This window comes from Streptopelia decaocto, assembly GCF_964273445.1.
Source record: "Streptopelia decaocto genome assembly, chromosome: 2".
Taxonomy (NCBI): Eukaryota; Metazoa; Chordata; class Aves; order Columbiformes; family Columbidae; genus Streptopelia; species Streptopelia decaocto.
Genome location: NC_138655.1, coordinates 24916474 through 24930871, shown reverse-complemented (window position 1 = coordinate 24930871; position 14398 = coordinate 24916474). Strand labels below are relative to the sequence as shown.

Below are 14398 nucleotides of genomic sequence, written 5' to 3'. Positions count from 1 at the left end.
TTGCAGTCTGCTACTCAGCCTTGCTTGTTTCTATTTCCTCTACTAAAACTTTTTGTTGAACTATTTCTCCTATTAGGGCAACAAAGATGATTAAAGGAGTGGAGCATCTCTGTTATGAGCTGGGTCTCTTTAGCTTGGAGGAGACTGAGGGGTGACCTCATTAATGTTTACAGATATATAAAGGGTGAGTGTCACAATGAGGGAGCCAGGCTCTTCTTGGTGACAACCAATGATAGGACAAGGGGTAATGGGTTCAAACTGGAACACAGGAGGTTCCACTTAAATATGAGAAGAAACTTCTTCTCAGTGAGGGTGACAGAGCACTGGAACAGGCTGCCCAGGGAGGTTGTGGAGTCTCCTACTCTGGAGACATTCAAACCCGCCTGGACACATTCCTGTGTAACCTCATCCAGGTGTTCCTGCTCCGGCAGGGGGATTGGACTGGATGATCTTTCGAGGTCCCTTCCAATCCCTGACATTCTGTGATTCTATGATTCTACGATGACTTCATCCAAACGGTCCTCAAGTGTCCAGGGCCAATACTGGAGCAGATTAACTTGTTTAGCTGTCAGCTAATGAAGCATAAAATAATCTGTGTGTATATATATACATGTAAGTGTCTGTATGTTTATCCTCTACCAACATCAGTGAAGAACTAAATTGCCTTTGGGATTTGCCTTTCACCCAGTCCGAGTTAATTTTCCATAAAATTGTTAAGTGGTTTTGGCAAGTAGAGGTTGTATGCTTTAGAATGTCATAATGTTCAAAACAAAATGTATATAGCATATCATCCGAGATGTGAAAAGATGGCAAATTTCAAAAAGAAAATGGCAAAAGGCCGAGATTTAAAAAGTCACACAAAAATCAAGTGGAGTTGCCACAAATCTGGCTACCCCACTTATAATTACAGCATTAGAAAACAAATGCAAGAAGCCTCAGTCCGTTTAATATCAGCATTCATTATTCCAGAAAAAAAAAAGTATGAGCTTGTATTGATGAAGCAGAAGCCTGAGCTGTAACGCTCAGCGGTGTTGCTCTGCCCTCTGCAGACTGGATTGTATAATCACATTTTACCCCAAATCACATTTAAAGCCCAACAGACCAGAAGTTGTCAATGTAAATTAAACATATATGGACACTACCTTCTGAGGGTGCTCTGTGACACTGCAATTTTAAGTAGGGTAAGTCAGGAGTATTCCTGAGGCAGCGAGTGTTTCCTGTGCGTTCTCACTGAGTCCACACTAAGTCTGGGAAGTAATTACTGCCTGAAGAGCACCGACACCTGGAGTCCAAATTCAGAATGGACTATAGGAAATATTTGTGTCTGTTACTCTAATGTGTGCCAGGCAGCGTTTCACCACCATGGAGAACCAGGATTTGTTGTAGAGCAACTTCTTGGTACAAAGAATGGTTTTCTATGGCAAGATCCATGGGACAGCAAATGCTGCCATTCCCTGACTGATTTCCCACTTCTAAGGGACCAGTATGATACCGGTGATAACCTGCCTTGACGGACACACCAAGGTACCAGCATCGCACTCTGCAAGAACTTCAGCTATTTGCCCCCTCCCACAGCAGCTGGCTCCACCTTTTCTTCTAAGTAAATATCCAAGGAATGTGGTAAATGCATTCACCTTTATGAGTTCTTTGCAATTTAATGTGCTCTCCTCATGCTATCTCGTAAAGAATGTTAAAGCTCATTTCCTTTTCAGGTATGTGCTACATCCTCTCTGATGTGAGAAAACACAACAGTATTTATTGTTTCTCATGAGCTGGACAACGGTTTTGTGTTAAGGGCATTTCATAACCCTTCTGACAGAGAAAACATGGTCCTACACCATTTTCATAAGGCTTCTCTTGGATAGGAACAACACAGTGGAATTTCTACGACACACAATTCAGATTTGTTCCAACTTTTTATTTATTAAAGTATCCACATTTCAAAAATACTCATTCCAAGAACACCTGCCAAGTCCCAAGCATCATATGCAGCCCTCACAGATGCGCAGCACCTGATACTCCTTTACTCCAACCCCTACAGCTTGGCCTGTCTGCAGCTATCAGGTGTCACGCAACAGAAAAAAATGGTCATATCTTGCGCAAAAAGAGCCTGGAAGGAAGAAAAATTTGCCTGCATAGCACCCAGCCCAGTCCTTCCCCTATTGTGTGACTACCACATGTGCTGGTTACATGACCCGAAGACTCACATGTCAGGAAACAAGAGAAGTGAGCAGTCTTTCAACAAGTGGCAGCTTCCAGTGCCTGGCATTTGCAGAATACCTTCAGTACAAAACTGAAATGGGTGTTCAGGAAAAAAAAATCTTTATTCAATTTTATACAATGTAGAGCTTGCAATATGTAATGCTATTAGGCTTCTGTAAGTTAAATTTTATGGCAGGGCAAAAGCCTTAATAATGACTCTTCTGAGCTATATATTCACCATCTGGTTTGGACACCCTCCGCAGTTTGTAGGTAGAACAAGTGGGATATAGTTAGAACAGCACATTAAAATTTGATAAAGGAAAGCTATCAAAATGTACGATGTACATCTGATTTGGATTCCTATCCAGAAGTACTGACGGAACATAGATTTAGAAAAGCTGGTATGACATTAAACTACTGAGTACATTTCCAAGCGAACGCTTTTGCGTGGATTCTCATTTTGCCATCCTTCCTGGCTTTTGTTTTGGTGAGGGATCTGCTGCAGACTAATGCTGTGGGCTAGAGAATTTCCAGGCATATCACCCAAGCAAAATGAAAGTCTGGGCAAGTTTTCGTCTTGCCCATTTCACAAACAGAAATGGTATTATAAACTTCCAAAGCAAAATAATGGAGCAAAACCGCGGTCACATACTCACTTTGCAAAACTGTTCCAAGTAGTTCCCTTTGACAACAGCTGAATGGCATTTTTGAACAGAATTCTTTACATAATCCTTGCTGTCTCGGATAACTGACATGGAAGTATCACTTAGGGGTCTGGGCTACAACTTGAAAACTTTGTGCCATCCTACAATGCCTTCATCAAATGAATATTCAAGCTCAAATTTTACCTTCATATTATTTTGATTTTATGACTTCAGAGTGGTTTGTAACATGCAACTGATGAAAGCACAGGAAGGGAAATCAAATACTTAATACCACTGCTCTTTCCAACAAAATAATTTTATTTATTGGCATAGTAATTATTTTCACATCTAAAAATACTCCAAATTCTGTAATGAAGACCAATAAAAAAAGCACTATTTCTGCGTGTTTAAAACTTCACTTGGGCAAAGAGCTGTCATATCCCACCATTCTGACCAAGGCCAGAAACAAGTAACTACACTTGAATAAACATGATGATTTCATGGGAATGCTCAGGTTCCCATATATATTTACCAGTAAAGATTATCTTCAAACATTTCCAATGCTTGGACCACAGTCTTAATGTCGTTAGTGATACAATTACCTGCCAACAATCTCTGTTCAGAAAGTGAGCTCTCTTTGTACAGCTCTTCAGGCTAACGGAAGCGCGAGGGATGAGGTGACCTAGGAGAAATGCCGACTAATGTCAATAGATATTGGTGTTAATCCTTTTTCGCTTCTCCTACACTCTTTCGTCTCAATTCCTTCCTAGTCTCCACTTTTCAAGTGCTCCAGGCTGTCTTCGTGCCACAAAAATCACCAGAATGGATGTCTTGAACTTTTGTTTCTACATGATTTGCTCCACACACTTGGTAGTGCAAACTGCTCCAGTGGGGGTGACTATTTCTCCTGGTTTGTTTAAAACAGGGTACAGGAGACATGCTCCTTTTCCAAGTCACATAAGACTTGGTCTCATGAACTGAGATGGGTCTTATTATTTTCCCTGTTTCCTGCTCACAAGTTGCAAGCCTAACTTGTTCCTGACATTGTGCCACAAGTTCCAGTGCAAATTCAGGCCAAAAGAGCATCCTGTGGGGCTACTTGGTCATTAGTTTCAAATGGCCCTGGAACAGCCAAGTCAAGGCAGCTTAGCACTTTTTGAAATGCATTCTTCTTCAATAAAAAGGATAGAAAATAGGTTTATTCTTCTCTGGAGCTTGTTAATAAATTACATCCTACTATTGGGGGTTCTTCTCCTACCATTTCAACACGGATGTTTCTCTGGGAATGGAAATCACCCAGGCCCACCTGAAGAAAACCCAGGAACACTTACTGCTTAGAGTTCTAAGTGCAGGTTCTAAAAAACCACTGACAGAGGGGCAAGGTGATGGCAATGCAGAGGACATTATGCTTCTGGTCACTACCGGGATCTGCTCTTTCAGAGGGGTACAGAAAAAGCGACAGATTCAAGAGATGATTTCTATACGAAAGATCACATAATTGTTTTGGAAAAGCTCAGAAAAAGAACAGATTGACAATACACAGATTTAGAGCCATGAGCAAAACGTCACAAAAAAAGAAGGCTCTGTATAGAATTGCACAAAGTAATCAATTTTGAATTTATTTGTACAGTACCACATTCTGCATAGCAAAAAACACTGACAGACTTCCCATTTTGACACACTTTTCAATGTAGCAATTGCCAGGACTGGTAATCCCTTCCTTCCTCCCTGCCTGCCCAAAACTCAAATCCATCTCCTGTGTTATTTATACATAATGAAAAGAAAGAGCTCATAAACTATAGTGACATTAACAGTAATCAAGAAAATTCACCAAGTAAAATGATACTGGAAGTAGTTTTATGATGTTACTGGAGGAAGGGAGTGTGTTGAAACAAGACAGTTACACTTTCTGAATATGTAGTATTTTGAAGTGAAGCTGAAGTGAAAGCTAAGTGAAACTGAAAAATCCAAACTTGAACGCCAGTGGGGATATAAATTTTCTCTCTCTTAAAAGCCTGAGCCTTATTTCCCTTGAAAAAAATGACAAAAGAGTCATATACTCTTCAGAATCTCTTTAAAATTGCACAATATTTAATAATGGTACAATAACTTGTTCACCTCTTGCAGTGAAGGCTGAAGGGAAGTCCAAGAAATTCACTGTGGTAAAGGTCCTGAGTCAGCTGAAAGTGCCTTGAAGAAAGCAGTACAAACTGGAAGGAAATTTCCAGCACCTGCAGTTTTTGGCTACTGGTGGGTAAAATAAAGTTTTGGGGTATGCTGAAACCTTCGAGGTGAGAGCTGATCTTGCAGTAATTTTTAAAGAGATCTACACCCACTTGCTCATTAACAGCTATGAGCAATGCAGAACAGCAGTATTAATTTCTATGCAGAAGTTCATATGCTTGTGTGTCATGGCTGCATCCCAACTCACCACTTGGAGTCCAAGATTTTGCAGACAAAGGAAATAAGGCGCTCTGCTAGATATGAGGAACAGCCTCAAGGTGCTTTGCCCCATGGCTAAATCTATCAATTTCCTCTTCCTTTAACTAAGTATGAGCTTTAACCTCATTTACCTTCCAGCAAGCCTCCAAACTGGTTGAGCTTTCTAATAATTCAACTCCCCCTACTGCTTGCAAGACAGTTGAATTGAAAAAAAAAAAAAAGCTTTTGAGTTGAAGTCTGGGTATTATAATCTGTTTCTAGATATAAGTATTCAGGTTTCCATCTTTTCTCAGAAAATTGTGTGAGAAAGAATTGCATCTACAACCCATTTCCACGCAAGCAGGTACCAAACGCAAGATGACTTCATTCTGTATGTTTACCGCAAACCCACCGAAGCTGCTGGTCTGTTTGGAGGTCCGTTAATTCATTAATGGATCTCCAGCTGCACTGACAAGCGTATGCTCGTGCTCCTTTCTTCTTGATCATCTTCGCTCTTAGTTTACTGAGCTCAGGCATGTTATTCCTGTCAATTGAGTGAACTCAGTTGAGGATCACACATTTTTTTGAAAGAAAAAAGATTCATGAGGCCATTTCAATTCAGAAAAGCTCTTAAGAACATTTCTGAGTACCATTGTTATGAATGAGTTTAAGGATATGTTCAAATTCTGTTTTGAACACAATCCTTTCCTGAGACCAGTCTTGGTGCATAGTTGCTGTATTCTCAGATCAACTGGAGACTGATGTTTTTGTAAACAATGTTCTCCATCAGATTTAGAGACCCTGTGTGAGACTCCAGAGGAAGAATGGGGAAGAAAACCAGGTAGAGTTAATTCTTGTGTTAAGAAATTACCAAAAATGTTTTATCAAATGTACTGTTAAAATCCCTACGCAGAATGGGAACAATTAGAGAGTTAAACTTTTCGTCAGGAACTGTTACCCAGGATGGTTGTTTAAGTGACTGAAATGAAATGGCCATAAGAGAATGTAGATCAAACCATAAATAACTCCTGTGCAAGCATCAGTCACAACAAATGAAAAATCAGCATTTTAACTATCCCTGCTCTCATGACCTCCCCCTGACCACCTGGCCACTGAACTGCTCACAACATTAACAAGCCCAGATAAAGAAAGAAAACCCAGAACATACATCGAAGGAAGAATTTTTAGAAAAAGAGGTCAGACACTTACTCATGGAAAGCAAATGTTTAATCTTCAAGTTTGCTTTTTAAAATTCAGATTATTCTAAGTAAATAGCTAGATATCTTGCTAAAGATCACAGATTTTAATCAATGTTCCAAGTATCTGATACTAATGCCTTTCAAGTCTTTTTTTTTTTTAATTTATTAATTTCAAGATCTCAGAAGCAGAATAATTTAGACTTTAAGCAAATAAAAGAAGCATATTTTTATTTAACATTTCCAGCTACCAAACTCATCTCAGAAGACTAGTGCAACACTGTATATTTAATGCTGCTTTAAACAATGGGAAAATCATAGAATACTTTGGATTGGAAGAGACCTTCAAAGGTCATCTAGTCCACCCCCCCTGCAATGAACATAAGATTTTCAATCAGATTTTGAAAGTGGAAGGGAAATACAGGAAAAAAATAACATGTAATAAAAGAAAAATAATGGAAAAGGAGATGATGTCTCCCTTACTGTTCTACTACAGCTGTCACACCCCTGGTGGCCAAACACAATCTGAATACAACCACTACCTCCAGCAGTTAATGGGCACATTCAGACTTCACTAAAATAAGAGGAATTGAAGTTTGATGTCTGTATTAGGAGCATGCCTACTACGCTACCCTTCACTCAGTCCTGGCATTAGATACGGTTTTAGAGAACCTGGAAGTAAGAACTCCCTAAGTCTTAAAAAAAAATTGAAATAATTAAAGTCAAAGACATCAGAATATAAGAAGAAAAAAAAAGTCCCACCCTTCATTTAATCACATTTTGCTTCAAAAAGAAGTCTGTTAAGAAACAAATGTATTTGATTTTCATTGAACATGACCACATAGTAATTGATACTGGAAAAAAGAAAATATGATTGAAGCAATCACAGTCTGTGTGATTGAAAGTATGGTGAGAAGTTCATGCCAAACAGTCCCCATTCATTTTGCAGGCACGCTGGAATGGCACACCAGAGGCCAATCCATCACACAGACTGTCTGCATATTGCAGTAGATATGAAAACAGATTATGGGATGTGTTTCATCTCTCCAGACTTTCCCACCTGATCAGCAAACAGGTTGCATGTATTCTCCTTTTTAGATAACACAGGAGTGCTAAGGACTTTTCATCTTTCCTGTTCCTATCAAGCCCCAAAACACAGTAACAAGATACTACTACCAAACATACCTCAGACATACCTGAAAAAAAGATAATCACAGGACTGATCCCAGATGTAATCATTGAAAAGTGACACACGGAAGTCGCAAGCAGTGCAACGTAGTTGATCACACGTTCTAGTCAAAAAAGAACAGAAAGTTCCAAGAGTTTACTACAATCACAGAAGCTACACAGACCATAATGGTTTTAAAGTACAACACTCGCTCACATATACTAGAAGGAAGGTTGCCCTGTAACCTTATTTTTTTTTCACATCTCTGGTTCATTCATTATGGTATGTGTTTTAACAATATGATCATGTATTATTTTTATGGGTTCCTAACCTCACTGAACACATAAAATAAATGGATATTCTGGATATATTCTCTTTGGTCTTCCTCACTGGTATGGCACCTGACCCAGCATCCAAATACGCATCAAGTGCATAAGTACTTACCACAAAAAATCCCATATGGAAATGTAATAATGTTCTACAGGGTGCTGGGGATAATCTTTAAAGTGTTATGCCTCTCCTACTAAGTTCAGCTGCAGCTGCAAAGCACTCTGGCTATTTTCAGTTCAGGCTCCAGGAAGACTTAAAGCAGCTCACTTAGATGCGTGACATACTCGGCATCACACAGAGCGCCGAAGAGAGGCAGGGAAAAATAACAATACAGCAGCAATTTCCTTAGCTACATGGTTTTGATTTTTGGAGTCTCATGTCTCATTTGCATACATCTTTCAACTCCTCAAACAAACAAAAGATCTCGCGGTCAACTGCAGAGGACTGGAAGGGACCAGCTGACTTCAACTGCAGTTACAGGCAGCCACATGCTTAGATGAAAGTAGGGCTGTCCTGTTGAGTTCAAATGCAGAGCTCCAGAAACATAGGTATGAATAAAAATAATGATAAAGCAAGTAGAACTATTTTTTTTACGTTTCATACCTTTTTGAAATATTTGTTCCTATGCCATATGGTGAAGAGCTTCCGCCCAGGTACACTGGACAGCACCTATATGGATTTCAATAAAAAATATTAAATTACAGCACAACCTTTTGGAGATAGTACTACAATGCTTCTCCTAGTTCAACAAAATGGTATTTCTAAACCAATATTTATTAAATATAGACAAAGCATCCAAACGCTTATAAACTATAGAATTTTAAAATTTCATTACCAATGTGTTCAAAGAAAAACACTATGACAACATCTCTCTATACTAAATATACATAGGACTATATATTACAGCATTTGATAAATGTGTATTTCCATAAGACAAAGGAAGCAGTTGTTCAATAACTTAAATAATTAATACATTTAAAATAAATAATTTTGGCCACATGAAAGCACATTAGTAATTCTTCAAAATTATCTTTGTGTTTACCTTTTTCTTTAAAATGAATGCTTCTCTAAGTACTCCGTTTCTTTCTTAGTTATTGTCAACACAAATTAAACAGCAGCAGTATTATTAGGTGGACAAGAAGATATAATCAAGCTATGTTCAACTGGCCAAGACATTTTTCACTTACCTTTTCCTATAAGCCTGTACAACAGCACTATTGCTTTCCGGTGTGAAACTTGCAGAATTAGACTTCCATTTCTATTTAAAAACACCCAAAGAATAAAAGGCAGCATTACAGCAAGTTAACAATATCCTTTTACCTAAAAAGCAGGAGCCAGAAAGTCTCAGTTACAGAAGAAGGGGACTAAGAATTTGGGAATTTTCTTGCTTGTGTTACTGTGAGGCTCTTTAGGACAAAAGCTGCTGAAGTAACAAATAAATGGGGAACAAGGACTCTCTTCCCATACTGAATTCCCAGCTCTGCCTGAAGGAATTTAACACCACATGATCACTTTGACTTCATAATCAAGACTTAGTATTTCATGCCCTCTTTTTAATAATTATGCTTTTAAAACCAGTTTTAAGTTAGGAACTTTCTCCCTTGGTGTTTTTGAGCTTTTGTTTTACTGAAACATATCACGGACTTCTGTTATTCAGAACATTAAAGTGTTTTTGAAGTTTGCTATTTGCAGCACAGGAAACAAGTTATTTGAAATCTTGAATGCTAGAATTCTAGATCCTAAATGGGAAGTCCTCAGGATATAAATGATAAAATCATACAAATTCACTGACATAATTCTTTCTGACTCAGACATATATATTGTGGTATACAAGTGTTTTTTGTTGGTTCAGTTTTAGCCACTTTGTAAGAAGTCTCCCTTATGAGGAAAGGCTGAGGGAGCTGGGTCTCTTTAGTTTGGAGAAGAAAAGACTGAGGGGTGACCTCATTAATGTTTATAAATACATAAAGGGTGAGTGTCACAAGGATGGAGCCAGGCTCTTCTCGGTGACAACCAATGATAGAACAAGGGGTAATGTGCTGCCATTCAGAGGGACCTCGACACACCGCAAAAATGGGCTGAGGGGAATCTCTGGAAGTTCAACTAAGGGGACATGCAAACTCCTGCGCCTGTAACTCATGTACAAGAACACATTGGGGGCTGACCAGCTGGAAAGCAGCTTTGCAGAGAAGGCCATAGAAAATGTGGTCAATTATAAGTTCACCATGAGCCAGCAGGGTACCCTTGCAGCACAGAAGGCAACAGCATACTGAGCTGCGTTAGGAGGGACATTGCCAACAGGTCGAGTGAGATGATCCTTCTTTAGTCAGCACTGGTGAGCCAGAATCACGGAATCATTTTGGTTGGAAAGGACCTCTTGAGATCATCTAGGCCAACCCTCCTGCTCAAAGCAGGGTCAGCTTCAGCAGCTTGCCCAGCAATGTGTCCAGTTGTGTTTTGAAAATCTCCACAGATGGAGACTCCACAACCTCTCTGGGCAGCCTGTCCCAATATTTGACCACCCTCGCTGTAAGAAAGTGTTTTCTTGTGTACAGATGGAACTTAATTGCCTCTTGTCCCGTCACTGAGCACTACAGAGAAGCGTCGGGCCCCTTCTTTACTACTCCCATCAGGTATTTACACATATTGATAACGTCTCCCTGGTGCCTTCTCTTTTCCAGGCTGAACAGTCCCAGCTCTCTCAGCCTCTCCTCATATGAAAGATACTCTAGTCTCTTGATCTTCTCCATGGCCCTTTGCTGAAGGCTCTCCAGCTCCATCTCTCTCTTGTACTGGAGGGCCCAGAACTGGACACAGTACTCCAGATATGGCCTCATAGACATGTTTGGAGTGATGTGTCCAGTACAAAAGAGACATAGACATAATGGAGTGGGTCCAGCAAAGGACCACTAAGGTGTCTGAGGACTTAAGACCATCTGACATATAGGTGGAGGCTAAGGGAGCTGGAATTGTTTAACCTGGAGAATACAAGGGTCAGTAGAATCTTATCAATGTATAAGAATATGTTATGGGGAAGAATAGACACAGTCAGACTCTTCTCACTAGGGCCCACTGACAGGACGAGAGGCAATGGGCACAAACTAAAATAAAAGAAATTCCAGTTAAACATAAGAAAGAACTTCTTTACTTCTTGTGAGGGTGGTCAAACACAGGAACAGGTTACTTAGAGAAGCTGTAGAGTCTCCATCCTTGGAGATATTCCAAATCCACCAGCATACGGTCCTGGCCAACCAGCTCTGGGTAGCCCTGCTTGAGCAGGGGGCTGGACCAGATGACGTCCAGAGATCCCTGCCAACCTCAACCATTCTGTGATTCTATGATATTTGAGAGTATGCTCTATCTTGAACTCACATTTCCTTTAACATTTCCTTTAATTGCCTCTTTCCCCCTGGGTAAGGCCACCTCTACATATCTCTCCTGTTCCTCACTATAGGAATGTCGCATTTTCCTTTCTGCTTTATTTCCAAGTTATCCTACAGCTTGTTTTAGTTCATTTTTTGCTTTAGAACAGTTTTAGTTTCTCATTTGTTCTGCATTTCCCCTGACTCCTACTCACCAGAGGTGTTTTGGCAAAGCTGCTGTCATTACAGATCTCATCAATAATGTCATCTATATCTTCTTCACTGCTGCCAGCACTCATCAACAGTTTAGCTGACCTGAAAAGAAAACAAATCAGCCTTCATTTTGTAGCATGATCAGAGCAGTTCTAAGAATTGTAAGCTAAAACATAAGATTAGTTGCAGCCCTTTTCCTCTAATATTTCTGTAGTACCTAAGGTATGCTATCCAAATCATGACTGGACAGACGTAAACTGCACGATGATGCCTTTCAGTCCCTGTCGAACTGTCTTATCATAGGTCTTATTTTTGCTTGCTTATTTCCAACCACTTCCAACCCTGAATAAAACTATAATAATATAACCCATGCTGCACTTACTGAGCAACAAACTGGACAGCCCTGATTTTTCACATTAATCTTCAGCAGCAGGAATATAAAAAGGTCAGAGGGAGTTCTCTCCTCATGTTATACAACTGCAGGGGTTCTGAGGAGTCACTGCCAAACTGTATGCATTTAGAGAGATCACCTGCACTTTTTTTTCACCCAAGTGAGGAGTCTTGTCACTCAAGTCTGCTGTTTGATAGCTCTTTGTCAAATAAAGGGAGACATGTAGTACTGCTGCATCAACCAATCAAGAGCAAGTCTACTCCTGAGAAAGAAAACTGTGATTTTTAAAAAATATTGTAATTAGACTGACTAAATTTAGGTGCTCATCTAACCATTATGCAAACAACAGGTAAGTCCAGTAATGTGACCAAGGTAGGGGGGCTGGTCTATTAGTCATTTGGCTCCTTAGGATCCTTGCCTGGGACCCTGAGATGTCCACTGGGTAAGCGCTCAGCAGTCCACCTGTGGAGACATCAGGCCAAGCCTCCCTGGTCCACAGGCCTCCCAACCAGAATCTGGGACATCTGGGAGGGCTGGGATGGAAACCTGAGGGCAGCAAAGACACCTGTGAGAGCTGGGATGGCAGCGACGTGGCAGTGCCTTGGCAGTCCCGTCAGCACCGACTCTGTCATGACTGAAACTGTCAGTACTCAGACTGTCATTGGAAAATTGTCCAATTTGAACTGGATACATGAAAGCATAGGGTGTAAGTTATGCACTTACTGTGGAAGATGGGGTCAATAAAAAATGTATGAACAGAATACACAAATGACTTAAGTATCAACAGAATAAAATGTTTTATAATACTATTGCTAAAGTTCATCCTGCCATAAATCACAAAATTTATAGCTATTTTATGTATCATGAGGTCGGTTAGTAACCCATGATCCTAACTCACAAGCACATAAGCGCAGCTTTTAACGCCATATTTAATCCGAGGTTGGGACACTCCCGACAGACAAAGACCATCTGAACTAACTCAGCTCATCGGCACACGACTTGGTGGTTTAAAAACAAGTAAGACGGGACAGTGGATGACCTCTGGCCACCGTTTCACTTCCCGAGCCTCGGTATTTTCGGTTCCAGAGGGGTCTCGCCGGACGCCGACCCCTCCTTCCCCACAGTGCGGGGGAGGGACGGGCCGCGCCGCCGCTGTGGCCGCCCGCTCGGCGGGGAGCGGGGTGAGGGCGCCGGGACCGACGCAGGACCGCTGACCTGCTCTCCTTCGCCACCGACCTCTCCTCCTCCTCGCCATCGCCGTGCCGGGGGCCGGCTACCGTCCCCATCCCCGGCAGGCGGCAGAGCCGCCGCTCCACTTCATCCAGCAACTCGTCCAAGTCGTCCGCCATCTTGCCGCCGCCAGCGGTTGCCACGGCGGCGCCGGCAGGGGCGGAGTCTCCGTGCCCGCCGAGGTCTGGGGGTGCCTGTGGGGTGCCTGTGGGGTGCGTGCGGCGCTCGTTGGCGATCTGGCCACGGGGGAGCGCCGCCTGCCGTCCCGCCACCCCCGGGAGAAGGGAATGAGCGGAAAAAAAAAAAAAACGAACGCAGAACTGTGAGATTCTGCCGTAGTCGGCAGGATTCGAACCTGCGCGGGGAGACCCCAATGGATTTCTAGTCCATCGCCTTAACCACTCGGCCACGACTACGCGTGCTGGCGTTTGTTTTCCCGCCATGCTACCTCTTAACAGCCTGCGCAGCGCCGAACCGAGCCGGGCCGCTCCGCCTCCGAACGGGCTGAACCGGGCCGCTCCGCCTCGACTGGCCGCCTCAGAACGGGCCGCAGGGGCCCGGCCCGGCCCAGCCCAGCCGCGCGGGAATGTTTCAGGGTAACGTTACCTGATACAACTGTGAGGATCACAGTTTGGTATTTCGGGCATATCTCCTCACAGAGTGGCATGAAAGACATAAAATCGGGTTTTTGCGTAATGTCAAGAGAATGGCCTCAGCCCCTTTACCAGCAGACGTTCCCCACAGCCTGTGGCACAGACAGGGACACAGGAGCAGAAGTGGCCAGGTGCTGAGTGGGGGAATGACACGGTGGTTCCAGCCGGTTCTGGCTGGTTCCAGCCGGTTCCAGCCCGGGCACTGAGGGACGCCTCTGCTGGCTCCCGCCCGACCATGGGGTTTTGGGGACTTTGTGCAGTTGAGCCACAGGCGACAAAAAGATAAGTAAGCGGGATTTGATTTTTTTTTGTTTGTTTTTTTAAGTGTGCTTTATTTAGCATTTTTGAGGGAAGTCCCATAAAACAGGGTCTCACCTATTGCCATACTAATAAATCCAGACAAATGTAGGGGGTCTCAGTGACTGGCCTTCCAATGTCTGCTCTGGTCTCCTCTGTCTTCAGAGACAGCCGGGAGTTCAACGTCTTGAGGTGGATGCACTGCTGGCATTGTCAATGCTGACGCTTGGAGACAAATGATGGAGGTGGATGCAGTATATTATAATATTTGATTAGAAACCCAAGGAGGCA

General features: G+C 42.1%; 1 protein-coding gene across 1 annotated transcript; it reads right to left on the bottom strand.

The window, feature by feature from the left end:
* Positions 1–2305: 2305 nt before the first annotated feature.
* On the bottom strand, positions 2306–13320 carry CFAP418 (cilia and flagella associated protein 418). Its single transcript, XM_082045774.1, has 6 exons — positions 13143–13320; positions 11539–11638; positions 9149–9219; positions 8565–8630; positions 7660–7755; positions 2306–5811 (listed from the first exon to the last, which is right to left on the bottom strand). The coding sequence occupies exons 1-6, from the start codon at positions 13274–13276 to the stop codon at positions 5652–5654; spliced, it is 627 nt and encodes a 208-aa protein (XP_081901900.1). The 5' UTR covers positions 13277–13320; the 3' UTR covers positions 2306–5651.
* Positions 13321–14398: the final 1078 nt, after the last annotated feature.

Excerpts from the sequence above, each read along its gene's own strand:
- CFAP418 (XM_082045774.1), bottom strand. The coding sequence starts at position 13,276 with ATGGCGGACGACTTGGACGAGTTGCTGGATGAAGTGGAGCGGCGGCTC. Across the intron at positions 7,756-8,564 it reads GGAACAAATATTTCAAAAAG|AACGTGTGATCAACTACGTT; the intron begins GTATGAAACGTA and ends TTTTTTGACTAG. Across the intron at positions 5,812-7,659 it reads TGTGATTATCTTTTTTTCAG|GAATAACATGCCTGAGCTCA; the intron begins GTATGTCTGAGG and ends CTCAATTGACAG.